Consider the following 26,679-nt stretch of genomic DNA (forward strand, 5'->3'; position numbering starts at 1 on the left):
GAAACCAGTAGGAAAACAGAACTTTATTGGGGAAAGCAGCTTTGTACAAAGAGCAACTGCAGCGTGACACCCTAAAAAATTGCTCTGCCATGTCTGGGAGTGGCAAGAGGGGACCAGGAAGAGGCTGGGGGAGAAGGACCTGCCTGCATGTGGGGCTGGAGGAGTACAGGGCTCCCTCTGCATTGCTCCACAGCACCCCATGGCTGCAGCACCCCCTCTGGAGTCCCCCTCACCCCAAATCTTCTCCAGGCTTGGGAGGTTTGCTAGGGATAGAAAAAAGAGGAAAAACCCAATTCTTTCACCCTCCCTATCCCACTCCCTCACCCCATCTGCAGGGACAGGCACTCACACGTGCCCCCACGCACAGTGTCAGGGGACTCCATCCCCACCACGAGGGCATGGTCCTTTAGCTCTGCATGCTCTCCCCTGCCCTGACTTGTGTAATCAGCATGATATTTGCATTTGCAAATCAGATGGGTTAATTTGCATGCCTCTTCTCATCAGCTTCTGTTAAAACTCTGCACCTCACTCCTGCCTCAGCATTGGGGTCCCACTTGCAACATGACAGCCTCCGGCTGCAGCTCGGTCACAGCACAGCCTGGGGGTTGCTGGCCTGGCTAAAGGAGCAGCGTGGGGGCCCCGGCTCAGTCCCTCCGACTCAGCGTCACCGCTCGCCCCTCACACAGCCAAAAGACAGGATAGAGGAGCTCAGTGAAGACATTGTGGAACGAGTGGATGAGCTGCGTCCTCTCCCCGAGGCCGTAGAAGGAGAGGACGCCCTTGCTGTAATCCAGGCTGACCCCCAGGTTCTTATACAGCTGCCCCCGGATTTTCTCTGCCCGGCCCTTGTGCCAGGCCAGGTAGCAATCCTCAAGCACCTGCAGCCCCCACGAGCCCCCATCCAGCCCAATGTTGAACTTGTGGCCCTGCTGCTGCTCCCAGGGGAGACCATGGTAGGTCACCCCCAGGATGATGGAGTGGCTGGAGATCTGCACCTCCCAGTAGTGGTGGCCGTGGCCGTAGCCCTGCGTGCACAGCACCTGCCAGGGCTTGAAGCGAGGTCCCTGCTCCTGCTGCTCGCAGATGGCTCTGAGGCCATGCTTGGCTTTCCGGTTACCTTTTGACAGCTCCAGGTACTTGTTGGCTGTCTTGGGATCAAAGGTCAGGTTGCGGTGGTCTGGGAAGAGCAACGGCATGGATGGGGCTGAAATGCATCATCAGACCTTTACGCCCTTGGTGTGAACCCCCCCAGTGGTGGTGCGGTTTAAACTGTGAAGGGCTGGCTCCCAAAATAGAAGGGAACAAGGTGTAGCACGTTTGGAAGGGAGGGGGAGCGGGGTGAGATGCGATACCTGCCCACCCGCCTGCTGGAAGGAACGGAACCAGCCCAGAAAAGGCTGGCGAGGCACCAAGACGCGATGCCTCACGTGGTCCTTGCACAACCCAGCTCACAGCCAGCAAGCAGCAGTGGCTCCGCGGTCATTTTGGGAGAGATGTGCTTGGTTTTAAGAGCAAAAAATATGAGTGTGAGTGTGGAGAGGGGGAGAAAACCAGGTGTTAAGTGAGCAAATATTGTATTGCTGGGAGTCACTCTCCTCTGCACGGGCTGTGATAACTCCACCTGCCACAGGCACTTATCAGCCAGCAGCACCTCACCTTCCCCCTGAAACAACCCAGCTATGCTGGGTTCATGCCTGCTGCCCATAAATAATTTTTTTTGGTCCTATTAATAACCCTGAAAACATTTTGTGGGGCCTGAGGGAAGGGATCCTTGAAGGTCCCATAGGCATCAAGCCTAACAAGAGTGACATGACCAACACACTCTAAACATTATCCAGCCCTCTTCCCAACCGGGAGGAGATGGGAAAAGGAGCGTTGAGGAAATCCCTAAGGAACTAGAGTGGGATGGGGACATGAAGAACCATGGCTGGGAGCTCTAGAGCTATATCCCTGGATAGAGAGCAATGACTGCAGGCAGGACTCTGCAGGCAGGGCTCTGGACTGGTGCTGTGCCGTGCCCAGCAGCCCATAACACATCCCTCTGGGTGCTCGCTTCCCAGCTGCTGACAGTGCCTGCCTGCCTGCAGCAAGGCATGTGTCTAAATATGGGTCATCAGGAACAGGCACATCACTCCTGGCTGGGCAAGATGCCCGAAGCGGGTGAAAAGGAGAGGATGGAGAATGGGGCAAAATCCAGGGCAGCAACTGACCTGGTGCCAGGCACTGGCAGCCCGTTTCCACGGAAAACTGTTCCTAGTGCTGCTAATCCCCCTATCGAGCCCTTTCCCAGACATGCAGTGTCCCCCAGCCCATCCACCCCAGCCCTGCACCATCCTCCTCCGCATTTAGGGAGAGGGATTGGGAGAGCCAGGGAGGGAACCCCTGTCCCTGCAGCCACAACCACCCTCCTCCCAGTGAAGAGCCCAGCTTGGTGAAATCTCTGCCTGCTGAGGACCCCAGCAGGGTGCTGTCCCTCCAGACCCCTACGTGCTCCTCACCTTTCAGAAGCTGAGTTTGGAGCTGGCACTCTTGGACAGGGGCCACCACCTTCACCACTGGCCCCAGGGGATGTGCTGGGCCTGTGGAGGATGGGAATAGGCATTTTGAGTGATGACACCCAAAAACTTGTTCCTTTCTAGCTTTGATGGAAGGAGGAGGAAATCCATCTTATCCAAGCCCGGAAATGGGCACACGCAACCATGGCTTGGCATTGCCAGTGAGAACAGGTCACAGGAAAGCCACCCAGCTCATCCCCCCTCCATCAATACCCATCTGCTGATCAGTAGATGCGTGTCCCCATCCCAACCCCATGTGCCTGGCAGCTGTGTCCCCAGCACAGTGACATGGGCCAGGCTGTGGTTTGGGATGACTTGAAGCCCTTTGGGGTGGCCCTGTGAGCAGAAGGGTTACCTTGGCCAACGGGGTCAGGGGCTTTGGGGGCCACAGAGCAGGGCAGGTCCTCCAGCAGGAGCCTGGAGATGTCAGTAAGGATCTCAGCAAAGGGCTTCACCACGTCAGCCACATCAAATTCCACCGAGAGCAGTGCCTCTGGGCTCTCCAGAGCTGGCATCAGGGGGAACTCCTGCAGACAGACAAACAGACGCCCATGCACCGGCCTGGAGAGGATTGGCAGCTCTGAATCCTACCTGCACATGCTGCATCTCCTCAGCGGGTGACAGGGACATCCCCAAAACATCTGCTGTTAGGTGTGACTGGCGCACAGGGTCAGGGGACATTCGCAGAGAAAGGTCAGGCTGAGGGGAGCAGAGAGGCTGTGGCACTTGGTGTTTTGTGGACTTTGTGTTTTGCTGGCAGTGGAAGAGCCTTGCTGAGCAGTTTTGGGGTGGGAGGTGCTCCCCATAGCCCTGCAGGCAGCACCACCTGCTCCAATCCAGCATTGCCCCCCCAACTTTTCAGGGACCCCCCCCCCAAAAGCAGCCCTTCCCTGCAGCCCCATCACATTGTGGATCCAGGCTGAAGATGTGTCCCACCTGGGAAAGGGGTCAAGCACATCTCTGCTCTCACTGAAAGGGCATGGGGCCAGCAGTGCCCAGGAAGGGGGGGGACGGACATGGAGCCGGGATAGTACCTGGAGGAAGGTCCTGTCGTCAGGGCAGGCCAGCAGGCACTGAGCCCTCTCCTTGTGCTGGCTGAGGACATCCAGGTGGTCCTTCAGGAGGTTCCAGTCCTCCCCCACACGTCCCAGCGCTGCAGCCTTCTCTTGCTCTATCCTGGCCACCGTCTGCCACTGGAAATCCTCCAGAGCTTTCCTCAGGAGAGCAAATTTGCTCAGAATCACCGATTTGAGCCCCTCGGAGGAGTTCTGGGTAGGGAAAAGCCATGAGTGACAGCGTGTTCCCAACCCATGTGCCCAGCACAGACGAGTGCAGCGTTACCTTGATGTTGCGTGTTTGCTCCTCCAGCTTCTGCATCACCTGTTCAATCCTCTCCGATTCCTCCTGGGCTTTCTCCAGGGACTCTCTCAAGAGGGCCTGCAAAGGGAAGTACCAACATCCCACAGTGCAGGACACTGCTGCCCACCTGGCCCCCGGGAGCCCTCCCAGGGCCGCAGGACAAGGCAGGGAAGGAGGCAGCTTGGAAGGGGGAGAGGCTGTGCCCAGGGTCGCTGAGGAGTGAAACCCTGTGCTGTCTTTCACCCCTTTTTCAGCTCTTTCCTGTAGATGATGGGGTCACAGTCACACATGGCACTGTTCACCTGGTACTGCTGGATTTACTCAGCTCTCTGCTGCTCCTGACAGCCCCTGGTTTCTCGGGGAGCATCCAGGTACTGGCGGCATTTCCCTGGCCAGAGCCCACGCCAGACCCTGTTCAGCTGAGGCCAGGCACAGCTCATCACATGGAGCCAAATCATGTCCCCACAGCAGGGCACAGCACAGTGGCTGCGGATGTCATGCCACACCTGAGCTGCTGTGACTCCCCCTGCTCAACCCCCCGCATCACCCCAGTCCTGCCACCCATCGTCCTACCTGCTTTTTAGCACGCTCCTCCTCGAAAAGCACCCGCCGGTGCTGCTGGCACTGCTGGACGGTGCAGACCGAGCAGATGCACCGCCGCTCATCCTCACAGTACAGCTCCAGCGGGCGCCCGTGCTGCGGGCACAGCTCGCCATGGGCCACCTCACACCTCTCTGGGCCTGAGACCCGCGCCTCACCATCTCGCGCCAGCTCCACCACTTTGCACAGGGTGACGTTCTTCTCCAGCTCTGGGCACTGCTCGAAGGCCCTGCGGCACTCCGGGCACGTGTAGCCCTCGCTGGCCCTGGCAGGTGCCTGCTCTTGCTTGCGCCAGTGGTCGCTGATGCAGCACTTGCAGAAGTTGTGCCCACAGGGCAAGGTGACAGGCACCCTGAAGAGCTCCAGGCAGATGGAGCACAGCAGCTTCTCCTCCAGTTTCTGTGAGACAGGCAATGCCATCCTACCCGTGCCGGGGAGCTGTGCCGGGGAGCTGCGCTGGGGAGCGGGGTGATGGTGGAAAGAAGCCAGTGTAGGAAGCCGGGGAAATAGAAACTCGGCTGTGCAGTGGAGGAAGGAACAGTGACGCTGAGCCCAGAGGCGGGTCAGGGCTCCGAGCCAGGCATGCTCTTAAAGAGACACCCAGTGGGTGTCCCCTGGCCATGCTGGCTGTGCCACACGCCGGGGAGGCAATGGGAGGGTTGGAGCTGCTCCCCCGGGAACAGGGAGAGCTGTGAAGTGCTGCAGGAGGCTCTGGAGAGAATGAAATGCTGCATCAAAGCACAAGGAGACACATGCAAGAGGCTGACAACATTCAGAGCAATGTACATTTTTGTGAACACGTTTGCACGGCTACATATACGATGTATCATTTGATTTCACTCCTTTTTTGCCCTTTCAGGGATCTTCCTGGCACCCTCACCTGTGCCAGGCCGGGCCCCCAGGCAGAGTGTGGCAGTCCTCCCTGGCACAGAGACCCTAGTACAGCTCTCCTGGCATCTGCCAGCCTGGGAACCAGCAGGGAGGGGCACCCACTGCTGCCGGCAGCTGCATGTCACCTCCCCCTGCAGTGACAAGGGCTGTGACACATGCCAGGAGCCAGCCAGGGCCACATTCCACCCTTGCATCTTTCCATATTAAACTACAGCTCCTGCTGTCTGCACATGCCCCCATGCTCACCCACCACTCCTTTTCCTACGAGGTTCCTTGCAACACCCGTGCGCATCAGCACTCCGAAACACAAGACAGATGTCATCTGCACAATCAGTCAGGCGGAGTCTTCTGCCCAGGGGCAGTTGTGGCGCCTGTGCACAGCACAGCTTCACCTTGTCTTCATACAGTTCAGTCTCTGGAGAAAGAGCTCCCAAGTCTCCAGGCCAAACCTTATCTCCTCACCCTCTCAGGCGTGCTATCGCTTGCGCGCACGCTCCCAGGCAGCCGAACGCTGGCAGGATGGCCTGTTCACAACAGCTCTGCAGCCTCCCCACACGTGTGGCGCAGCTTTGCTTTCACCCACGCAGGCGAGGGCAAGCGGGGAGGTCTGTGCTGCAGCTGTGGCGCTCACCGGTGGGCTGCTGGGAGGTCGGAGCACAGTTTCCATACCACAGGCAGGCTCAGAGTCACCCCTTAGACCACCCCTGGACTCAGGTGACTTGGGATCTGTTACACCTCCCTGCATGTCCCAGCACAACTTCAGCCCCCAAAACATTTCTTTGAGCCGAATCTGCAAATTCTGACCAAATATTCAAAGCTAAGAGAGGAGTGTAACACAACCTGTGTGTCTGCTGGCACAGCGGGACACCTGCGCTCCCACTATGATCACCCCACCAGCTAATTCACCCTGGCTTAAACCAGACCCCAGAACCCTTCAGGGCAGGAGGAGAGCTCAGGGAGCTCGGGTGTGTAGCTGGTAACAGCAGCGGGGGGCATTTCAGCACAATCTTAGTTGTTTGCTGGAGGCTCTTCATTTCCTGAGGAAGGGGGAACCTCAGAAAATGTTACTGGGAACAGGCAGCGGCACAGCAAGAGCATGTCGGCGTTTGGGGGTTTAAACGGGACGCAGAGAGCCCCGCAGAGCACAGCAGAAAGCAGAGTCTCTGCACAACTTGGGTACGGGACTGGCAGCAGCAGAGTGACAGGCCACCACTGCGCATTTGCCCCAACCCCTGCAGATCTGCTTTTACCCCACCTACTCCCACCGGGTACTTGCTGTCTGGGGAGCGAGGGGAAGGAGGCAGAGGTCCGCACGCTTGGATAGCTGTTGGGAGAAGCCAGCTCCACAAATGCTGACCTTGTGCATGTTTACCACCCGTGTACCTGCACTCTTCCCGTGCTACACCATCCAAGAGTGGAAAGTGACCCCAACTAAGGGAAGGGTTGCCCTTCTCCCCTGCACCCTGCTGAGCTCCCCAGCTCTGTGCCAGCTGGCTGGGACACCACGCTTTTCCCAATAAAGACAGCTCTGCCAGCATTGCTCAGAGTGTGTTTAATTAGACTCATCTCTTTAAGAGGACTGCACAAATGAAAGCTGACACAGTCCTGAACCATAGCACGTAAGAACAGAAAATCCAGGCTGGCCTGGCTCTGTTCCACAAACAGGCAAAAGAAGAACTTTGATCCTTGCAGAGAAACAAGGCAGAGCATCTCTGGGGAGCCTCTACCCTGCCACCCTTACCCATCAGCTCTGCTACAGGATCAGCAGCGAGATTTCAGCCTGGCCATGGATTTGCTTTCATCTATGAACATCCTCGTTAAGGAGCCTTTTGACCACACAGCTGCCAGCACTGCGAACTCCTGTTGCCCCCAGCGCTGCCAGCACAGGGAAACCAGGAGCCGAAGGGCTGAGACTGTCATTTCCCTCCAGAAGTGCAGATGGCTCCCAGCTGCACGGCTGTGTGAATGCAGGGGAGCCAGCAGCCCCACCTGCCTGGCTGGCATCCCAGTGTACACCAGAGCACCTCCAGAGGAGTCCGGGTCCCTAGTAAATGCCATAGGTGGGCTCCTCAGTGTCTCGGTATCTGTCCAGGTACCTCAGAGGCTGCTGGCGTGGGAATTTTAACTGTGGAGGATGGTAAACGGGCGGCCGCACAAATTCAAACACAGGCTCTCTCATATCTGTAAACGGGAGATGCAGAATGTTAGCAAGACAGCTCAGGTCCAAACCCCAGGCCCTTCCCTTCACCAGCAAGGCCCCCCCATGCACACACAGGATCAGGGCTGGTCAAGCACGTCCCAGTGAAGGTTCTCATGCTGTTATTTTAAAATGCTCATTTGAAACAGCCTTTTAGAGGTTGTTTGCTCAGGCTGCTGTTAGTTTGGTGGAAGGTTCATTAAGTACCCAGCCTGTGCTGCAACAGGCTAGACCAGTGACAGGACCAAACAAGAGCCTACAGCCAACAGCTCGCTCACCGACTGTGTGCTGCCCACAGGGCCACATCCCAGCCCACAACAGGCCCCTTCCAGCATCCCTGCATGCTGCATTTCTTACTGAGAAGCTGATGGAAGATCTTAGTAACAGAGCTGTCCCACTGACACTGGAAAAAGGCCAGCCCTGCTGGCGTCATCACGTCCTCGTGCTTTCTGTAGAAGTCGAACGTGCTGAAGGTTCGCATTTTGAGGCTGTAGCTGGAAATAAGACACAAGCACAAGAGCTGAGGTGAATCTCTTTTCCTGCAGCACTCTGGTAGGAAACTACTTTCCCACATCGTCCCAGAGACTATAAAACGGGGCTAGAAAAGGAAGTCACCCAAAGAAAATCTCCCAGCTTCTCCAGCAATGTGCACATTTCTGCCCCAGGCAGGACAAACCATTTTCTTAACAGCCTGTTTTAAAGTCACAGGACTCTGCAGCGCTTGCAGGGCTGGGATTCTCGTTTCAGGTGAGACACAGACTCAAAGCAGCCCCAAACAACTGCGCAGATTAAAAAGAGCTGCTCTCCCACAGCAGTAACAAGCACATGCCAAGCCAAGCAAGTGTGAAACTGCCCAGTGAAAGCCCGAATTACCATGGCATCGGCCGAACATCCTCGCTGAAATCTATGGGGCAGTCTTGCTTGAAGAGGAGGAAGATGAAGCGATGGTAGCCAGTTCCCATGGCTGGGAAGGGGGGCAAGTAATGGCAGATCTCCTTACCCGACTTGATGTCGTTGCCTGGGATGTTCATCCTGAACACAAAGAAGTTTACTTTGTTATATATTCATTCATTTCCCTCCATTAAGACCAGCATATTCACCCAGGACTGCAAATCGCTCTGTCCTATGTTTTGACATGACATGCACTGCTTGACAAGTGAACAGATAGTGGAAAGAAAAATCACACCCAGTGATTTGAATGCCAAACAGCAGCAACACCTGGAGCTACTGCATCTTTAGCAGGATGCAGAACACAGGAATACAGAAGCTAATAGCAGAAGCACCAGAGAAAGCCATGGAACTGCCTTAGCAAATGCTTATTCCCCAGCTCTGTTGGAGATGTCTCTGCCTGCTCCACCTGGACTTTCCCTGAGCATGTTGCTCTGACGTACTCACACCAGCCAGTGGAGGTACTCCGAGTCTGTCTCTCTTAAATGTCCATCTGCAAATGCACACAAGAGAAAAAGGTGAATTAGGGACACCCTGGTGTTCGCATCAACCCCAAAATGAGAATGCCCAGACCCACTCCGAACTGAGTGGGCAGCTTGAGACCTCCTGGCATTCCTTTCCTAGCAGAAAAGTAAGTAATTCTTATAGGATTGAGCTTAAAATGAGTAGCAGAGAACTCTACAGATGTAATTCCAAGATTTAAAAGCCTTCTTGGTCAGCCAATTCACTCCACTGTGCCTTGGTTTCTCAGAGCGAACAGCATCAGTTAACCTACCTCCCAGTTAGTCTGGAGGTAAACAAAAGATAGGAGTCCGGGAAATTGTTTCCTCTACACGGTGACACAGGTCCTGTTGTGTTGCTGTCCCATCTCTCAAGTGCTAGAGATCTGGGAAGGCTACAACCTTCCCTGCATATATACTACACCCCTGCTGCACAGATACCACATCGTGTCTGGCTGTGCAGCCAAAAGAAACAGGAGCTAACCAACAGCGGAGTGACACAACCCAGTTTAAACATGTTTTTAAAAAACTTGCTACTCACCTGGATTTGTGAGCAACAAAGTCCAGAGGGAGCCTTTATCTGCCTCGTATGACACTGCAGGGGGACTGGAAGCCTAAAAGAGCAACAGGAAGAGAATGCAAATCACTCAAACAACAAGTTCCAATCAAGATAAATCAATTGTGATCAAGACCATATCACAATTTCCGTGACAAACCCCACAGACTTGGTGTGGCCAGGATGCAACATAGACTGGGCACAGCCATGCCACCAAGCCCCACCTGGAGAGCCCCCCAGAGCATTAATAAACATCAGCCTGCTGACAGACAACGATCCTGTTGCAAAGCTCTATCTTTATCGTGTCCAAGAAACGTATTTCCTTCATCATAAAGGAAATATCCTTGTAAAAGAAAACCCCCAGAACAACCAATGCCCATTAGAAGCATCTGACAGAAACACACAGGCTTCCCATGGGGTTGAGGTTGATCCCAGCTCCCCTCACGCACCTCTGACGGAGTCACCATGTTCCCATAGTAGACTGGCACGAGGTACTCGTCTTCTTGGCTGTACTCCACCTTCAAGGTAACCCAGGGGGTGAACGTGGCCCCCTTGAACAAGTCACGAAATATCCCGCAGTGCTCTGCCACACGCTGCTTGTGGAACGGGCCGCTGGTCTTCTCCCACTCAGCTCTGACTTCATCAAGAGGAATCAGCACTGCAAGGAGAGAGAAACGCTGCAGGAGGCAGCTGGGCACGCAGAGCGGCCGGGGCAGGGAGAGCAGGTGGCAAGGCACAGACCAGTCCGGAGTCGCGCTGCTCTTTCCATCTCAGCATTCTGGCGGTTTTCCTTCAGGATCTTTTTTCTTTCCTTGATTTCCTTTGCTTGCAGCCGCTTACCACGTGGTAGGCTGATATCAATCTTTGGCTCTTCTGATCAATAAAAAAAACACGTTACGTGAAAAGTGTGAATGCCCAAAATGCCCAAACACAAAACCTTTGCAAAACGTTAAGAGAGCGTGTGAAAGAGATGCAGACTTCAAGACACCAGAGACTTGATTCTACCACCTCTGCATCTCCACACTTCTGCTCCCTTCTCCCTCCCCAACTCATCACCCTCCCAGCCCCACAGGTTTGCCAGCTGGTGAGCAGGTCTGGTCTCTGAGCTGCGCAGCAGAGCAGCCAAACCATATTATTTGCTGCAGGTCTAAAGTTCTGGGCCCCAGTCTGCCTTCTCCGATACTAGTGGGGTCCCAAGGAATCACTTCGTTACTCTGCTCCACGTCTTTTGGCAGGTCCTGGCCTGCCTCCCTCCTCCCAGAAATCCACCATCCACTTCCCCTGAAGCCACTTGCAAACTTCCACATGGGAAAAGGGCCAGCCCTGTGCCAAAGCGCCTCACCAGCTCTTCACAGGGCGGGTTTTGGTGCCAACCCGTGGCCCCAACAGCATCTTCCCTCCCCTCCAGCAGCCAAACCGCGTCGGGCAGCTCCTCCCTGGCGTACCTGCCGGGGGGCTGGTGTGCTGCCGGTACGTTTTCCACCAGCGGGGCTTCCTGCTCTCCTTCTCCGCCAGCTTGAAGTAGCGAGTGAAACTGCGGTATTTTGGCAGCGCTTCCAAGTTGCTGACATCAATATCCTCGTTGGGCATCGGCCCCAGCGGCGCCGCCCGCTTGCAGAGCGCAGCTGGAAACGCAGAGAATTCCCGGTTTACATCAAGAGCTAGAAACGAGGCCGAGAGAAGCCGGGGCGGGCGGAGCGTGGGCCCGGGCCGCTGCCCACCCCCGCAGGCGTCCGAGAGCTCCCCCCTCGCCCCCCTGCCGGAAACCCCCGCCGCCCACTCGTGGGGAACCGGGGCTCCCCGGCCCGGAGCTCACCGGCCGTGCCGAAAGCCCGCCCGCCACGGACTCCGTAGAGCGCCGCGGTCAGCAAGGGCGCCGCCATGATGCGCGCCGCCATGACGCGCGCCGCCCGGGGAAGGCCCCGTTACCATAGCGACGGGGCTGCGCCGCGCGGGCCCGGCCTGGCAGGCCCCCGCTGCCATGGCAACGGGGCTGTCCCGCGCAGCGCCTGACTAGAAGCGGCCCCACGTCCCCAGGGATGGTTCCTCCCTCGCCCTGGGCTACCCCTCTCCGTCTCGCCCTTGCTCCCCTGGCCCCAGGGCAGGTCGTGCTGAAGGGGGCAGCGTGGTCCTGCTGTCACCCTGGCCCCGCTGTCACCCTGGGGCAGCGGGGAGGACAGGTGGAGCCCAGCACGACAGCCAGCTTTCTTCAGAAAAAGTCCCAAAAAGGAAAAGCTGGAGTTGCCTGTAAGCTGTGAAACACTCTGGATGCTGGGGAACATCAGCACAACGCCAGGGCTGCGCTGTGACAGCTCTGCCTTGCCTGGCCTTGCAGCAGCTTGGCCAAACCCCCACGAGCCCCTGATGCCACAGCCCAGTGGCAGGCAGCTGCCTGTCCAGGAGCCAGCGGTGTGGCAACCAAACCCACCCCCACGATGGCCACTGCCTCCCAGCAGTGCCTGCCAGGCGGCCAGGGACACTCGCCCTGAGGGATGGAGGCCAGACAAACTGTGGCTTCACAGCCCAGGGATGGATTTCACGCTCTGAACACTCCGAGGTTGCTTTTAAAGAGGACACTTCCTCAGCAGAGAACTGGGATTATTTATTGTTTGTTTTCCTCCACAGCAGCCTCCTGCGTGGACAGGCACAGCCATCCCTTGGGGTGCGTGGGGATGCCACCTCCTCAGCCTGACAGAGATGAAGTGTTGTAGGTTGCTTTCTTCAGGGTGTCCAGGAAGAACTGCTCCTTCTCTAAGAAATCATGGTCCTAAGAGAGGGATAGATGGCACGGATATCAGAGTGCCACAGAAATGGGGTCACAGGCCAGGGTGCTGCTCACGAGTGATGGGAGTATCCCAAACCCTCCTCCATGCAGCGAGCAGCGGGCAGGTACCCATCTGTGGTAGCCCCCGGGGTGTACGGGCTCCCCACAGAGCCCATAACCTCACACTGAGTGAGACCCACAGAGGAAGCCTCAAAGAGCATCCCTGCCTGGGGAAGGACCCAGCAGGGAAGCAGGGGGCTGAGGATGGGGACATCATGAAGCCAGAGCCCAGCAGAGCTGGCTTCTGCCACCCAGGGATGGGGCAATGCCATCAAGCCAAGGATGTTATCAATCAGCCTGAAACAAGCCGTGAGGACGCACCAACCCTTGCTGCTGGTATCACTCTTCTAGGTGCCCACGGCTTCTGCGAGCCCACCCAGCCCAGCAGCTCAGCAACGATCTCACACCCACCCTGTGGCTGTCAGGCTCAACCCAGGCTTCACCCAGCCCTGCTCCCACCCAGCTGGTTTGAAGCCCTTTCCAGCCCTGGTTTCCCACCACCTCACCTGCTGGGCCCTGTGCTTCAGCAGCAACAATGTGGCGTAGAGCTCGGTGGGGCCAGCCCCAGTGTCCCTGCTACCCCCTGGGCTATGCCAAGGGAGCGCGCTGGTGGGAAGTGGAAAACCTGGAACAAGAGCCCAACCGTGTGGTACCGCTGCCGTTAGAGGAACAGCAGACGGACAAGTGTCCCTTTTTTTGCTGCCTGCATGTCCCTGCAGCAGGGTCCTCCCCAACCTCCCACTGCAAACGGCCTTTAATCCACCTGCCTCTCCCTTCCTGCCCCCTCTACCCCCTCCTGGCACTGCCCTGGCTCAGAGGTCTCTGCTGAGCTCCTTCAGAGGATGAGGAGGCCAACTCACATCTGAGTGTGTGATGAGCCCCCAGGAACATCCCAAGCCTCCTGAGAAGTGGAATACAAGTGCAACTGGCCCCCAGCATGTCCCCCCCCCCCTCCCCCAGCAGCGTGCAGGAAGCCTTACACGGTGTGCTGGAGAGGCCTTTCCTAGGGGCACTGAGGCCCTGGTTTGTGTTCAGCAGCATCGCAGAGTTGGTGGGCAGTTCCTCACGTATCTGTTCGAGCTGTCTCCTCTGGCGAGCCATGCTCAGCCGCTCCTGCCCCATCCCCGGGAGAAAGAGAGAGAAACTGTTGGCAAAGGTTCAGGCCCTTGGCACAGCGGCCCCAGGCCAAGAAGGAAAGGCAAGGGAGTATTTGCCTCGTGAAGACGCTGTTCCTGCTGCTTCAGCTGCTCCAGCTGCTGCTCCATGACCTGCAGCCTCCTCTGGTGCTCCGACTCTATCCTGCACGCCTCTTGCAGGGCTTGCTCCCCTTCCTTGTACTTCTGGGATGAGAGCTGCAAGGCAGAGCAGCTGAGGAGGCTGGGGACAGGGACTCTCGCTGCCCTGGGGCAGGGCTCCTTTGTGCACCCCCTGTTCCCCTCCCAGGACAGCGTTGGGATTCACCACTCAGGGAGGGATGTGAAACCCCAGCTGTGAATTGCAGCGCAGGTGCTCCACTTACCTTGGTCGTGCTTTTAATCTCCTCCTCCTGCTGCTGGATGCGCAGTGTGGCCCTGTTCACCTTCTCCTTCTCCAGCCTCAGCTCCTGCCAGGACTTGTCCAGCAGCTCCCTGTCCCTCACCAGCTGCTCCTCCTTGGTTTTCAGCTCATGGCTCCAGATCTTCAGCTCTGCCTGCTCCTGGGATGGGCATGGGGAAAATCAATGCACTACCTGCCCTATCCTGGACACTATCTCATGTGCCCCCAAGTGATGGGAGAGATCTGCCCCTGTTTTCCTTCTTGTGTTTGCCCGTTTGGGGTGCAGAGCAACACCACCAGGTACCCAACCAATGCTCTCATCCACCCACCCTTGGGCAGCAGGGTTGGCAGAGCTGGGATTGTACAGGCGCGCACACACACACACACTCCTTCCCCAGAAAGGACGGAGCCCCTCACCCATGCTACACACTCTAAAACATGCTCAAGGCTTGGCAGTTTGTCAGCAGTGGAAATACCCAGCCTGAATGGTTATTTTCCACCCTGGTAGCCCTCAGAAATGCAGCTCTGCCACAGTCTGTGCCACATATCTCCTCTGGACAGCTCCAGGGGGGAGAACTGGCTCCAAACATGTCCCCATGGCATGGGGAGGTTCTGTTTAACCCACCATGGGGGTTTCCTCTCACCAGACTTACAATGGAGGCGGCTGTGCCTGGTCTGGCTGCCCAAACTCCTCACAGGCAAAGGGGAGAGACAGAGGTGACTGATGCTTCAGTCAACATCTAAAACAGGCTGGTGGAGGCCGCTCCTGGAACAGCCCGATTCTCACCACCGCAGTGGTGTCTCTTAAAACTTGTTTTAAACACCTGAAGGCAGGGCTGAACATCTCCCCGGTGGGCAGGACCCATCCGTGAGCTGCCAGGTGGTGCTGGAGGCCATGGAAAGGGGCTCTACTGTGGTACCTTGGCCAGGCTCATGATGGTGCCCTCTCTCTGTGAGTCCATCTTCAGGGCTTGGTCCATGTTGCGCTCCATCTGCTCCTTCCTCAGCTGCTGCTGGGTGTGAAATTCAGCCCACTCGGCTGCCAGCTTCCGTCGCTCCTCCGAGCACTTCTGCATCACGGACTTCTGCTCTTCCAGCAGAGCACTCTGGGGAGCGTTGCCAGAGAGGGAGAGAAGAAGCACTAAGTCCCATTCGCCACAGGATTTTTCTCCTTTAACCCATCTCTGCCGCGCAACATCTAGGGGCTGGTTCAAGCCCATGGTGCCTGGTGTGAACCCTGCACGCAGAGCTCTGGTCCCATGTTCCTCAAGAACCAGCACGTGCCATGCGCACACACCGCGGCCTCCTGCATCCGTGAGCCAGAGGGCTGGCCTGACTGCGATTCACCCTGTGTGAGGCTGAGGAGGCAGAGAGCTGCAGAAGGATGCTGCAGCCCAGCACCCAGCTCTTGCCTCCACCACACAATGCAGTGCAGCCCTGGAGATGTCTGCCCCACCTCACCTTTGCCCTCTCCAGCTCTGCTCGCTCCATGGACAGCTGCTGGGTCATGACTCGCCGCTGCTCCTCCAGTGAGTGCTGCAGTGATTCCACTTTGGATTGCTCTGCCGTTGCCCTCCATCGCTCCTGCGTTCAGACACAGAGGAGACAGATGCTATTCACAACCTCCAGGCCAGGAACCTCCAGTTGGTGAGACACGTACCCCATACCCAGACAGGAGGGCCGACCCGGGCAGAGGACACAGTGTGGGCTCACCTGCTCCAGCAGCCGAGTCTGCTCACTCAGCCTGGCCTCCATTTTAGCGATCACCTCCTGGAGTCGGCTCCGCTCCTCCTCCATGTCCCTCTGCTGCTGCGATAGCCTGTCCTGGAGCACTTGGGGAGAGGCACGAGCAGCATGAGGCGGGAAGTTCTTCCCTTCTATCCACACCATGTTCACAGAAAAACTGTGTGTGTTTGTGCTCATCACCCTTGGCACATCCCCAGGACACTGCTTTGTAAAAGGAAGACCCCGAGATGTCCAGTGACCAAGGCAGGCAAGGCTTTGCCAGCCTCAGCTCCCAGCCTCTGGCTGACTCAGAGCAACTTCTCCTTGTTTTCTGGGTACCCCCAGCTCCGGTGGAGACCCTGCAGCCGCTGCGGCACAGAGGAACGGCAGACATACCCTTGAGCTGCTCGTCCCGCTGCCGTACCCCCATGGCCAGCTCCTGGGAGGTGGTGTGGTGTGTGGCCTCCACCTTTCGCGAGAGGTCATGCAAGTTGCTGGAGAACTTCTCCATCTGCTCGATGATGCCATTCAGAGACCTGCAGAGAGAAGCGAGGGGAGGGTCACCCCTGTGGGACACACTTCATCTCACCGCAATGGAGAGGGGGATATTTGGTGGCCCAAAGGCTGGGCAGCCCTGCCCTGAACCTCTCTGGGTCACAGCAGAGCAGTAGGAAGATGCAGCTCCTGCTTACGGGGGGCACTGACGGGTATTACACAGCTCAGGGATGGCCCCTGTTGCCATGGTCCAAGCCTGGTTCGTGTAGGACAGGGAATGCTGTGGCCAGGGACCAATGTGGGAACACAACTGTCAGTACCTGGTGTACGATGTGGCGCTGGTCACTGCATCGATCTCCTGGTCTTTCAGCCGCTTCAGCCGCTGCAGCTGCTCTTCGTGGTCTTTGCGCATCTCCTGGACAGACACCCTGCGGGACACGGGGAAGGAGCCTGCCACAGGCTGGCACAAACCAGTGCTCCCCATGATGGGCACTGTGGGAGAGGCTTGGTTGTGGGGCTGAGAATCAGGTGCCAGGAGCTGAGCTGGCATGGGGGTCTGTCCTGGGGCATTCCACCGACAGGCATCCACATTTGGGATGGGCCCAATTTTGGGGTTATGAGCTCCTCTACCAAAAACTGATTTGTCATTGACCCAAACTATGCGGACATCAGTGACTCACTGACCTGAATAAAAGGGATTTGGGGGAAGATAAAACATTGGGTTCAGCGTCTTTCAAAATACAATGCATTCACTCTGAAACCATGTCTCCAGTCAGATCTCCCTGTGTCCACCTACAAAGCAAATCCCCGTTCCAAAAGGCACCAAGCTGCCCACAACCCAGTGCTTCTGGAGTCTGGTTTCTCCTTTCACCATGTCCCCAAACCACTCCCTGGTTCCTTCGCTGAGACTGTGGGTACCAGCCACACGTGTGTGCCACTCGTGCCACTCTCACCTCTGCAGCTCTTGCAGACGCTCCATCTCCAGCTTGTTCTGCTGCTCCAGCGTGGCCAGGCGCTGCTGGTGCTGCGCCAGCAGCTCTGCCCGTGCCCGCTCCGCATCCTGGCTCTGCAGCAGAAGCTGAGACATCAGCTGCTCCTTCTCCAGCCGCAGCCTCTCCTCCCGCTGCCCGTAGGTGTCCTCCACCACCTTCACCTGGTTCCTGCCCCGAGAGGTCACAGCCAGGAAGAAGTGTTGCTTCCACAGCAATACCCAGCACTCCCCCCCCCCAGAGCGCACACAGGGGTTTGGGAGCAGATCAGTGTTGCTGTGTGCATGGCGAAACACGCAGACCTGAGCCCTGAACCCTCCTGCTACTGCCCAGTGTGCTGCCTGGTTGGGGGTGCGCTGGCAATGGGACCAGCCCCTCCTCCTTGTCACCCAGGGGACAGTGGTGGTGAGAGTGGACTCCCATGTTGGCTCACCTGTGGGGCTGCTCTCTGCCCCCACCATGTCCACATCGACATGGCTCTGCGCCCACCTGCCCCAGGGGCGGATTTGGGAAGCATCCCAGCACTCCCACCCCAGGAGAGACAGAGCTGTAGGCAAGGAGGGAAGCACAGGTGAGAGGCTGGTACCTGTGGGTGCTCTCAAGGAGATTCAGTTCCTCCTGGTGCCGCTGCTGGAGATTTTCCAGCAACAGTTTGCGCTGTGTCCGCTCCAGCTCCAGCATTCGGACCTGCCAGGCACCCGGAGAGAAAGTCCTTCTGCTGCCCTGGGGACAGAACTCCCACAGCAGCACTTGGTGGCCATAGGCATCTCTGGACAGGGAGGTTTCACCTCTCTCCCCTGTCACCCTGATGCTATTGGGACAGGATATGGCTCCTTCTCCTCCCTCTGGGTCACCCGTGGTCCCCCATTCAGCAGGCAATGGGGCTCACCTGGCTCTCCAGCTCTGCCACACGGGCCTGGGCGCTCAGCAGTGCTGCCTGGCAGCCTGATGCATCCTCATGGAGCTGGGCTGCGGGAGCCCCCTGCCTCGTCTCATGCTGCAAGCCCGGGGCCGAGAACTCTGCCTACAAGGATGGAGAGAGAAGATTGAGGCCCTTCAGGATCAGTGGCTTTGTGGTGCGGCCATCAGCCTCCAAAAGAAGGCACCTGCCTTACCTGCAGCTGCGGGGCAGCCTGGACATGTGCCCTGGGTGCAGGAACCTGCGGAGACACAGGGATGCTCTCAGGGAGGTAAAGCCCTGGGGAGAACATCTCCTCCTAGCCTGGAAATGGCGATCCATCTCCAGCCTACTGCAGTACCACCCCCACCCCCTCCCCAGCCCAATCCCAGTGCTGGCGTGGGTCCCTTCTCCCCAGGTGACACTCGGCAGCCCCCACCCCAGACACAAGCATGCTGCGCTCTTCCTTCTCTGGGGGCAGAATCAAGGCTGAGACCACAAGCCCTCTGGGAGACAACATGTGTCCCACCACCAGGGCAGGGCGAGGAGGCCCAGCTGGATGAGGAGAGGCTTCAAAGACCAAGCAAGAGCTGCCTTCTCTGTGAAAGGCTTCAATTCTCCTTCAGTTGTCTAGAAATAATCTCAGAGCATCTTCAACACTATACTGGGGAAAATCAACTGAAGAAAAAGTCCTTTATCACCTGGAGCCTCTGTTGTCTAGTTAATATAATATATATATATATGCCTGGGGAACTGTGTAAATGCTGCTCAGGCCATGCAGGGCTATAAACACACATGATTTACAAAGCATCCATAGCACCCGTGCTTTGGCCTGATAAACGCAACTTGTGGCACCTCGGGGAGCTCCAAACTCTTTGCCTCCATGAACACGGCTTCCCAGAGATGCAAAGTGGGGCACATCCTTCCTCAGGCCGAGGGAGCACGGACCGAGTGGGATGGCGGCGAGTCGGCAGCGGAGGGCTCGCGATCGCTGCCCTGATCCTGCACCACTCGGGGCACGGACCCAGCACACCTACCTGAGTGAGCAGGGCAGGGCCTGGCGCCTCCTGCTTTCCTGGGAATGAGCCTGTAGAGGCTGAAAATTGGACAAGTCCATGATTTGAATATAGCAATGGGAACCATTCCCTCCCAGCAGGATGAGGGCCTGGGTCTCCTGGGCACAGCGATGAGGGTCGCGCTCCGCTCTGGGAGCTGGCAATGGGGGCAGAGGGTCAGACAGGCTTGTCCGTGTCTGCATCCCCACTCCACACACAACGGTGGGACTCTGCTCTGCAGAGTAAATCAGGGGACAAAGCACAGCTCCTCCTCCATCTCCTTCACCTAGGGAGGAGACTGGGTCCCCTAAGCCACTTTCAGCGGCCTCTGAACCGGTGCACAGCCACAGCCCAGAGCAGAAGGGGGTCTTTCCAGCACATAGCACTGGTGGGACAAGTGTGGGGGCAGCAAAGGGAAGACAGATGGGGCAGCGTGAACTTATGCACACCCATTGCTCAGGCAAAGCGAGTCCCTCACAGCCTTCTGAAACCCCAAAGGCAGCACTGCGGAGCTCAGTGTGCCCCAGCACACCAGCTGAAATGGGGATGGTGGGATCCTGCAGCTCAGCAACCTGCTCCGACAATGGCTGGTCAAAGCCTGGGCAGCATTCATGTGGCCAAGGGAAGTGCTGTGGTTCCTGCCTTTTTTGGGGGGTTGGTTTTGGTTTTTTTTCAGGGCAGGGAGGCCCTTCTCCGCATACCAAACTGTACAAATCTCTGCTGCCCAAACGGTACAACCACAGGAAACGCACCCAAGGCACCGGCATTTCTGGAGGGATGCCCCTTCGCAGGATCCGATGGTTGAACCGAGGCTTGTTTCGTGGTGCTGAGCCAGGGGACCGGCTGCCTGTGTGGGCACAGAGACACAAGTGACGCACAGCAGTGTCACAGCGCAGGGAGAGGCACGCAGACATTATCCCGCTTGGCATTTTTGTAAGTTTAAAGCTTGGCTGTCGCACTGTGATCGAACAGGCAAGAGCCCGACGATCCTTCAGCGCTGCCTTCCTTCCCGGTTACACAGGTCCCAGACCAAAGTGGTCACGGCTGGCTACCAGCCCTCCCCGCTCCCCCACCTACACACGCAGCCGCTTCCCACAGGAATTCTCCCTTGTGGAGGTGTCTGAAAGGTGAAGGAGGCCTCACCTGGAGCCATCTGCACTCGCTGCCTGGTCCTGCGGGACAGCTGCCTGCTGCGGTGCTCCTGCGGGGCTGGCTGGCTGGCTGCAAGCAAAAAACATCCCATGGGGGAGAGCCCAGGAGGCAAGGAAAGACAAGATCCTTTCCCTCAACACCAGTTCCTGCCTTGCAGGTGAAAACCTATCCCACTCAGCTGCGGCAGGATTCAACCTGTTGGCTTCAGAGGGAGCAAAGACACCTCAGAACCTCCATCTCTGGAGGAACACCAGTTCCTCCTTGCTGCATCCACCCCCTTCCCCTGGGCAACATGCCCCTGCCCACGACACACACGGCTGCTTCTCTGCAATTCACTTCTGAGTCCCATCCCGATGGCACAAGCCTGAACCCGTCTGTGCCAACTCAGCTGGAGGAGGTGGTTTTCCTGGAACTAGGAGGAATGAAGGGGAAAGAAGGCAGGAATGAGGAGCATGCGTGGAGCTCGTGGGGGTATGCTGATCCAGGACAATCCCACAGGACCTGGGGCAGCACGTGCAATCTCAGCCATGACTAGAAGGAGAGCCCAGAGGTGCGATGGCCCTGCAGGCTGCACCAGTGGGAGAAACCTCTGCGTTATTAACCCAACCCGAGGGAAGAGAGCGCTTAAAATGGATTTCTTAAATCCGAGCAGAGGATTTCTGAGACGTCCTGTTGGAGCAGCTGCATGATGGGAGCCCTGTGGCCACCAACTGTGCTTTTACCTGACAGGAGAGTGGGGATCCAGCCCTCCTTCTGGGGACTCCAAGGGCTTGGCACTTTGCTCCTGAGCCTTCGCCTGTGCTTGGGCTTTCTTGCGAGACAAGGCAGCGCTCAGCCAGTTGTCTTCCTCCAGCGGGTCAGGTTTAGCCAGCACTGCCTCTGCAGCCGGGAGCTGGCTGGTGGGGCCGGGCTGCTGGGCTGTGCCGGGGCTGGGGTAGCTCACTGCAGGACTGGCTTTTGCTGCAGATGTTGGCTTCAAATCCATAAAATCCTCATCTTTCAAGCCCAGCCAGTCACCTCTAGTCCGGCTGCTCCGCACAGGGCTGTGGCTGGCTGAAGGAGGAGATTTGGAGCGGGGTTCTGGTTTTGGTTCGCTGCTGTTCTCGGCTGGAAACCTGCTGCAAGGAGAAGCAGTCACATACGTGCCTGTGAGAGGACCCCGGGGACCCTGCCCGGGGACCCTGCCCACTCTGCCGCGGGGCCAGCGTGGCTGCTGGCTGGAGCTCCACACACAGAGCACAATACCCCACAGGCTGCCTCCTCGCCAGCTGGCCCTTGGGCATGGAGGCCACCGTCGGCTGGTACGCTCCAAAGACAAAATCCTCCTTGTCCCAGCCGTCTTCCTTCTCTGTTCAGACAAGCAGCTTTGAGTCAGCGCCTAGAGGAGCGGCTGTTTGCAAAGACACCAGCCCTCCTCCTCCTCCCCTGCAATTCCCACTGCGATTGCTGCCTCTGGGAAGACACAGCTGGAAACATCTTCCCTGGAAACCTGCGAGCAACGAGCGTGTCTCCTCCACGTGGCTGGGAAAAGTTGCTTTGCTGAGAATCAGTCCATGTCCAAAGGCAAGTGAGTTACAGCTGCTGTGCAAATGCCCCCAGGCTGCCTCGAAGGCAGGGTGCAACACCTTTGCATCAGTCACCTTTGCCCCAGAGCTGACTGGGAGCCCATTAGCCACCCTGCTGACCACTACAGAAAGGGTATTTCCCCTTCAAGGACATTAGAAATCAATCTCGCCCTCCCAAGCCAACGCCATCACCTCTGCAGACCTTCCCAGCATCCCTGGCCACGCTCACCTGGCTGCTTTTGGTACTTCTTATCCAGTTTGAACTCTCTGCGCTCTCCTGTGCCTGGCTGTTCCAGGATTTTGGCCACGGAATTTCGTCCCAGCAACTCATCCAGCTTGGAGCGGGCTGGCCGGAGCACCTCTCTGTTGGTGACACAGTGGCAGATAGGTTTCCCTGGGAGGCAGGGCTGTTTCTTGTCACACAGCCTTGCCAGGGTGCTCTGGCTCTTCTCTGTGAAACGAGGCTGCTCTTGCCCCTTTCTGGGACCCACAGGCAGAAGCTCCAGCATCCCCGTCCCCCCCAGCATGCTGGCACCATCCCAACGCACAAGCCATCCCCTGCTTTACCCTCACTGCCTCTTCATTGCCCTTACTTTTCTGCCTTCTTTCCCTGCTTCTCAGCTCCTTTTGAGCCACTGCCAAGTCCCAGCGCATGCATCAGGTCATCATCGGTATCTTCAAAAGTGAGCTCAGCCCTTCTCTGGACTGGGGCCACGGTGTGCAGGGGCGTCTGGGGTGGAGGTGGCTCTGTGGATGGGATCACACATGGTAAAGGTTTGATGAGGGCTTTTTTTTTTTTTTTTTTTTTTTTTAAACAGGAGATCAAAGCATCCCTGCCTGCTCTTATCTCTCAGGACCATTTAAAAAAGTAATTTTTAAGATCAGCGAACAGATCTCACAGCAAGTAACACAGCGGCAATGCACTACTGCCTGGTCTGCAGCCATGCATCCACTGATGGGACACTGCTGGGTGCCACTGACACTGGGGTTTCCAGCTCTGGATAACGCCAGGAGCTTCTTTACCTTTGAAAGTTTCCAGTCAGATAATTCCTGTCCCCTTTTGCCTAAAGTCCCTCTCTACCAACACACCTTAGTCCTTGCCCTAACCCACCAGCTGCTACTTGCATCCAGAGTAGATTTATCAGGGTGAAAGGTGATTTTAGGGGACCCTCAGACCCATTAGCATCCCTGCTGCAGGAACAAGAGGGACAAGTGCCTGTAACACAGCCACAGCTGGATCCCACCCAGAGGTGCCCCAGTTGTGGTGTGGCACGGACCGGTGCTGCTCTCAGACACCCAAATCCTGACCCAGAAAATTTGTTCTCAGTTGGCAATGCGTGCAGAACGGGCTGGATGAGGTCAAAGGTAAGATCAGAGCCTCCATTCCTGGAAAGGAAAGCTCAGCTCCGTAATCTGTGGCGCACTGCAAGTATCAAGCACTTGGTGAGCTGTGGCACAATTAACCCTGTTACCAAGCTGCTCTATAAATTACGTTACTGGTTAATAAGAGGTAGGACTAGGTGGCTTTCAATGTAATCATTTTGGATCTCACACAGACTAATCCATGCTGCTGATTTATGTAATACAAAGGATGCACTGAGCAACCCCACTTACCTTTCTCTTTGCTCTGTTCTGGTTTTTCCTCAGAGCTGTTTTTAGCGCCTGTTGGAGCTGGTTTCTTGGGAGCATCCTGCTCCTCATCAGATAAAAGTCCTGCCAAAGGATCATCTAAATCTGGGAATTACCCAGCAGGTACAGGAAAAGAGAATAACAAAACAAACAAACAAACGCAACGTTATTTAGAAGAAGAGTTCTGCACTACGCCAGCCACTGTTCCCCGCAACGTGCACATGGGGACAGCAGAGTGTATCTGCCCAAAGCCATGAGCGTGGGTCCTGCAGGGACCTGGGATACCCTTGAGTCTCCCTGAACTTCAAACACTCAAAGACTTAGATTTCCGTTCAGTTTTTCCACATTTTCATCCTCCCAGAAGAAAATAACTCAAAAATTTGGGTGCTTTAATGCCTGAACACAGCTTAGGCAAAGAAAAAGGGGAGAAAGGCCACCTAAATCACCTAAAGCCCATTAGTGATTTTAACAGATCCTGATCTTTGTTAAAGCACAGGCTTTGAGAACCAGATTTCAGCTGTGCCAGGAAACCACTCCCCTGTTCAGAAGCTGGACAGAATCCCCCCTGACACAGGGGCTCCCAAGTGTTACAATCATTAAAAACCAAAGCACATATAAAAATGCAAATGCCCCCAGGAATCACCCCCCAGCCCTGTCCTGGGGAGGGCCTCAAATGCAGAGGTTTTTTTCCCTTTGGTCACCTCTGAAGGATTACATTTGCACTAGCATCATAGGGGTGAAGGACTCCGTATCTTATTAACCAGTCAAGCCTCCAGCTAACAGACGAGGCAAGCTACAGGCAAAGAGCACGGGCAGAGCCCCCAGTGCCCCCCCGCAGCCGCGTGAAGTGAGATCCCACCTTCAAAGTTAAGTTTCTTGTTGTGTCGGGGAGCAGCAGGGGACGAGAGCGCCTTCTTTTCCATCGCAGGCACTTTCTCTCCTAGAAAGAGAGGCCACGGCTCTCAGAGACAAGGTACTGCAGAAATGCCCCTGTCCCACCCTAGCTAAGGGTCGCTTTTTGGGTGGCAGCCCCCTAAAAGCACCCGCTGTGATGGACAGACCCCCCCACAGCCCTGCCAGGTGCACATCTCTCCGGAGGGGTCTCCTTGCAAGCAGAGGAGAAAAGGGCCAGGGGAAGACCAGGGCACTTTAGGGACTGGCAGATCTGAAATGTAGCTCCTCTGGCTCTCCTTGCCCCCAGAGCAGGGGGCTCCCCACCAGAAACACTTTGCACCGCCCCAGGGAACAGCCGAGTGGTGTTTGGTGGGAGGTGGCAGCGGCTGCTGGTGTGAGTGACGTCCAGGGATCTCCTAAGGGATAACACATGGCCAGAATAACACTCCCGCAAAAAGCAACCAGGAAAAGCATTTTGGGGAACAAATCCACTTTTTGCTCCGTATCCCAGATAAGGACAGGAAAATATCCCTGCTCGTTTACAATCAGGGTTTGAAAAGAATAGCAGAATCTCCTTTTTACCTTCCTCAGGAGCTACCAGCTTCCCTGTGTTTTTTACTCCTCCTCCCAAGGAGTCACATTTCCCAGGACCTTTCACAGTTGTCTTCCCTGGCCCAGAACTGGGTTTCGGGATTCCCAGGAGATCAGCTTCCATGTCATCCATATCCTGGAAAGCAAGAGGACAAGGATGGGGAGCAGGGTGAGAGCTGCTTCTCCCTTCGGAGGCTGGTGCTGGAGGCCATGGCAGCGCGCTGGGGCGGAGGTGGAGGGGATGGATGGAGGTGGAGGAGATGCATGGAGGTGGAGGGGATGCATGGAGGTGGAGGGGATGCATGGAGGTGGAGGGGATGCATGGAGGTGGAGGGGATGCATGGGGTGGAGGGGATGCATGGAGGTGGAGGGGATGCATGGAGGTGGAGGGGATGCATGGAGGTGGAGGGGATGCATGGAGGTGGAGGGGATGCATGGAGGTGGAGGGGATGCATGGAGGTGGGGGGTGCATGCGAGGTGGAGGGGATGCATGGAGGTGGAGGGGATGCATGGAGGTGGAGGGGATGCATGGGGTGGAGGGGTGCATGGGGGGAGGGGAATGCATGGAGGTGGGGGCTGCATGGGGTGGAGGGGATGCATGGAGGTGGAGGGGATGCATGGAGGTGGAGGGGTGCATGGAGGTGAGGGGTGCATGGAGGTGGAGGGATGCATGGAGGTGGAGGGGATGCATGGAGGTGGAGGGATGCATGGAGGTGGAGGGGATGCATGGAGGTGGAGGGATGCATGGAGGTGGGGGATGCATGGTGGGGGAGGGGATGCATGGAGGTGGAGGGGATGCATGGAGGTGGAGGGGATGCATGGGTGGAGGGGATGCGGGAGGTGGAGGGGATGCATGGGTGGAGGGGATGCATGGAGGTGGGGGAGCATGGAGGTGGAGGGGGATGCATGGAGGTGGAGGGGATGCTGGAGGTGGAGGGGATGCATGGAGATGGAGGGGATGCATGGAGGTGGGGATGCATGGAGGTGGCGGGGATGCTGGAGGTGGAGGGAGGGGATGCATGGGGTGGAGGGGATGCATGGAGGTGGAGGGGATGCATGGAGGTGGAGGGGATGCATGGAGGTGAGGGGATGCTGGAGGTGGAGGGATGCATGGAGGTGGGGGGCATGAGGTGGAGGGGATGCATGGAGGTGGGGGGATGCATGGAGGTGGAGGGGATGCTGAGGTGGGGGGATGCTGGAGGTGAGGGGATGCATGGAGGTGGAGGGGATGCATGGAGGTGGAGGGGATGCATGGAGGTGGAGGGGATGCATGGAGGGAGGGGATGCATGGAGGTGGGGGGGCATGGAGGTGGGGGATGCATGGAGGTGGGGGGATGCATGGAGGTGGGGGATGCTGGAGGGGAGGGGATGCATGGAGGTGGAGGGGATGCATGGAGGTGGAGGGGCTGCAGGAGGTGGGGGATGCATGGAGGTGGGGGGATGCATGGAGGTGGGGGGATGCATGGAGTGGAGGGGATGCATGGCGGTGGGGGGTGCATGGAGGTGGAGGGGATGCATGGAGGTGGGGGGATGCATGGGGTGGTGGGGTGATGCGGGGGCGGGGATGCATGGAGGTGGGGGGATGCATGAGGTGGAGGTGATGCATGGGGGAGGTGCCTGGAGGTGGAGGGGATGCTGGAGGTGAGGGGATGCATGGAGGTGGAGGGGCATGGGTGGAGGGGATGCATGGAGGTGGAGGGGATGCATGGAGATGGAGGGG

At 57.3% G+C, this 26,679-nt stretch overlaps 3 protein-coding genes across 5 annotated transcripts in view; all 3 read right to left on the reverse strand.

Annotated features, from left to right (window-relative positions):
* Nucleotides 1-2: 2 nt before the first annotated feature.
* Nucleotides 3-5,936, reverse strand: TRIM65 (tripartite motif containing 65). 2 transcript variants are annotated; one of them, XM_037408592.1, is made up of 6 exons: nt 4,488-5,936; nt 3,897-3,992; nt 3,590-3,823; nt 2,911-3,082; nt 2,499-2,579; nt 3-1,204 (listed from the first exon to the last, which is right to left on the reverse strand). In XM_037408592.1, the coding sequence occupies exons 1-6, from the start codon at nt 4,932-4,934 to the stop codon at nt 645-647; spliced, it is 1,590 nt and encodes a 529-aa protein (XP_037264489.1). In that variant the 5' UTR covers nt 4,935-5,936; the 3' UTR covers nt 3-644. The 2 variants fall into 2 exon arrangements, with proteins under 2 accessions (XP_037264489.1, XP_037264498.1); XM_037408601.1 differs by having other exon boundaries at nt 3-1,177; nt 4,488-5,932.
* A 1,004-nt stretch (nt 5,937-6,940) lies between these two features.
* MRPL38 (mitochondrial ribosomal protein L38) lies at nt 6,941-11,525 on the reverse strand. The gene is made up of 9 exons (XM_037408605.1): nt 11,423-11,525; nt 11,052-11,231; nt 10,348-10,479; nt 10,056-10,264; nt 9,592-9,664; nt 8,998-9,043; nt 8,476-8,634; nt 7,960-8,096; nt 6,941-7,586 (listed from the first exon to the last, which is right to left on the reverse strand). Exons 1-9 carry the CDS (start codon nt 11,502-11,504, stop codon nt 7,450-7,452), a joined length of 1,155 nt encoding a protein of 384 aa, XP_037264502.1. The 5' UTR covers nt 11,505-11,525; the 3' UTR covers nt 6,941-7,449.
* A 662-nt stretch (nt 11,526-12,187) lies between these two features.
* Nucleotides 12,188-26,679, reverse strand: part of FBF1 (Fas binding factor 1) — a 25,768-nt gene continuing 11,276 nt past the window's right edge. The window contains exons 9-32 of one of the 2 annotated variants that reach the window (XM_037408624.1): nt 24,951-25,019; nt 24,334-24,414; nt 23,460-23,579; nt 22,439-22,592; nt 22,075-22,208; nt 21,526-21,628; nt 21,003-21,395; nt 20,272-20,349; nt 19,881-19,975; nt 19,111-19,169; nt 18,291-18,335; nt 18,065-18,199; nt 17,762-17,862; nt 17,140-17,346; nt 16,507-16,614; nt 16,088-16,227; nt 15,680-15,798; nt 15,428-15,550; nt 14,887-15,072; nt 13,950-14,126; nt 13,645-13,782; nt 13,411-13,543; nt 12,937-13,055; nt 12,188-12,373 (exon numbers count right to left, since the gene is read on the reverse strand). In XM_037408624.1, the coding sequence (XP_037264521.1) occupies nt 12,290-12,373; nt 12,937-13,055; nt 13,411-13,543; nt 13,645-13,782; nt 13,950-14,126; nt 14,887-15,072; nt 15,428-15,550; nt 15,680-15,798; nt 16,088-16,227; nt 16,507-16,614; nt 17,140-17,346; nt 17,762-17,862; nt 18,065-18,199; nt 18,291-18,335; nt 19,111-19,169; nt 19,881-19,975; nt 20,272-20,349; nt 21,003-21,395; nt 21,526-21,628; nt 22,075-22,208; nt 22,439-22,592; nt 23,460-23,579; nt 24,334-24,414; nt 24,951-25,019 (3,101 nt within the window). In that variant the 3' untranslated portion in view covers nt 12,188-12,289. Of the gene's footprint in view, nt 12,374-12,936; nt 13,056-13,410; nt 13,544-13,644; nt 13,783-13,949; nt 14,127-14,886; nt 15,073-15,427; nt 15,551-15,679; nt 15,799-16,087; nt 16,228-16,506; nt 16,615-17,139; nt 17,347-17,761; nt 17,863-18,064; nt 18,200-18,290; nt 18,336-19,110; nt 19,170-19,880; nt 19,976-20,271; nt 20,350-21,002; nt 21,399-21,525; nt 21,629-22,074; nt 22,209-22,438; nt 22,593-23,459; nt 23,580-24,333; nt 24,415-24,950; nt 25,020-26,679 lie in introns of both variants that reach the window. The other variant, XM_037408617.1, reaches the window with a different exon arrangement.

Source organism: Falco rusticolus, chromosome 1 (genome assembly GCF_015220075.1).
Source record: "Falco rusticolus isolate bFalRus1 chromosome 1, bFalRus1.pri, whole genome shotgun sequence".
In the NCBI taxonomy this organism is placed as follows: domain Eukaryota; kingdom Metazoa; phylum Chordata; class Aves; order Falconiformes; family Falconidae; genus Falco; species Falco rusticolus.

Coding starts and splice junctions, on each gene's coding strand:
- TRIM65 (XM_037408592.1), bottom strand. CDS start 4,934: ATGGCATTGCCTGTCTCACAGAAACTGGAGGAGAAGCTGCTGTGCTCC. Junction 3,993..4,487: donor AGGAGCGTGCTAAAAAGCAG/GTAGGACGATGG, acceptor TTCCCTTTGCAG/GCCCTCTTGAGAGAGTCCCT. Junction 3,824..3,896: donor AGCAAACACGCAACATCAAG/GTAACGCTGCAC, acceptor TTCCCTACCCAG/AACTCCTCCGAGGGGCTCAA.
- MRPL38 (XM_037408605.1), bottom strand. CDS start 11,504: ATGGCGGCGCGCATCATGGCGGCGCCCTTGCTGACCGCGGCGCTCTAC. Junction 11,232..11,422: donor GCGGGCTTTCGGCACGGCCG/GTGAGCTCCGGG, acceptor CTGCGTTTCCAG/CTGCGCTCTGCAAGCGGGCG. Junction 8,097..8,475: donor GATGTTCGGCCGATGCCATG/GTAATTCGGGCT, acceptor TCTTATTTCCAG/CTACAGCCTCAAAATGCGAA.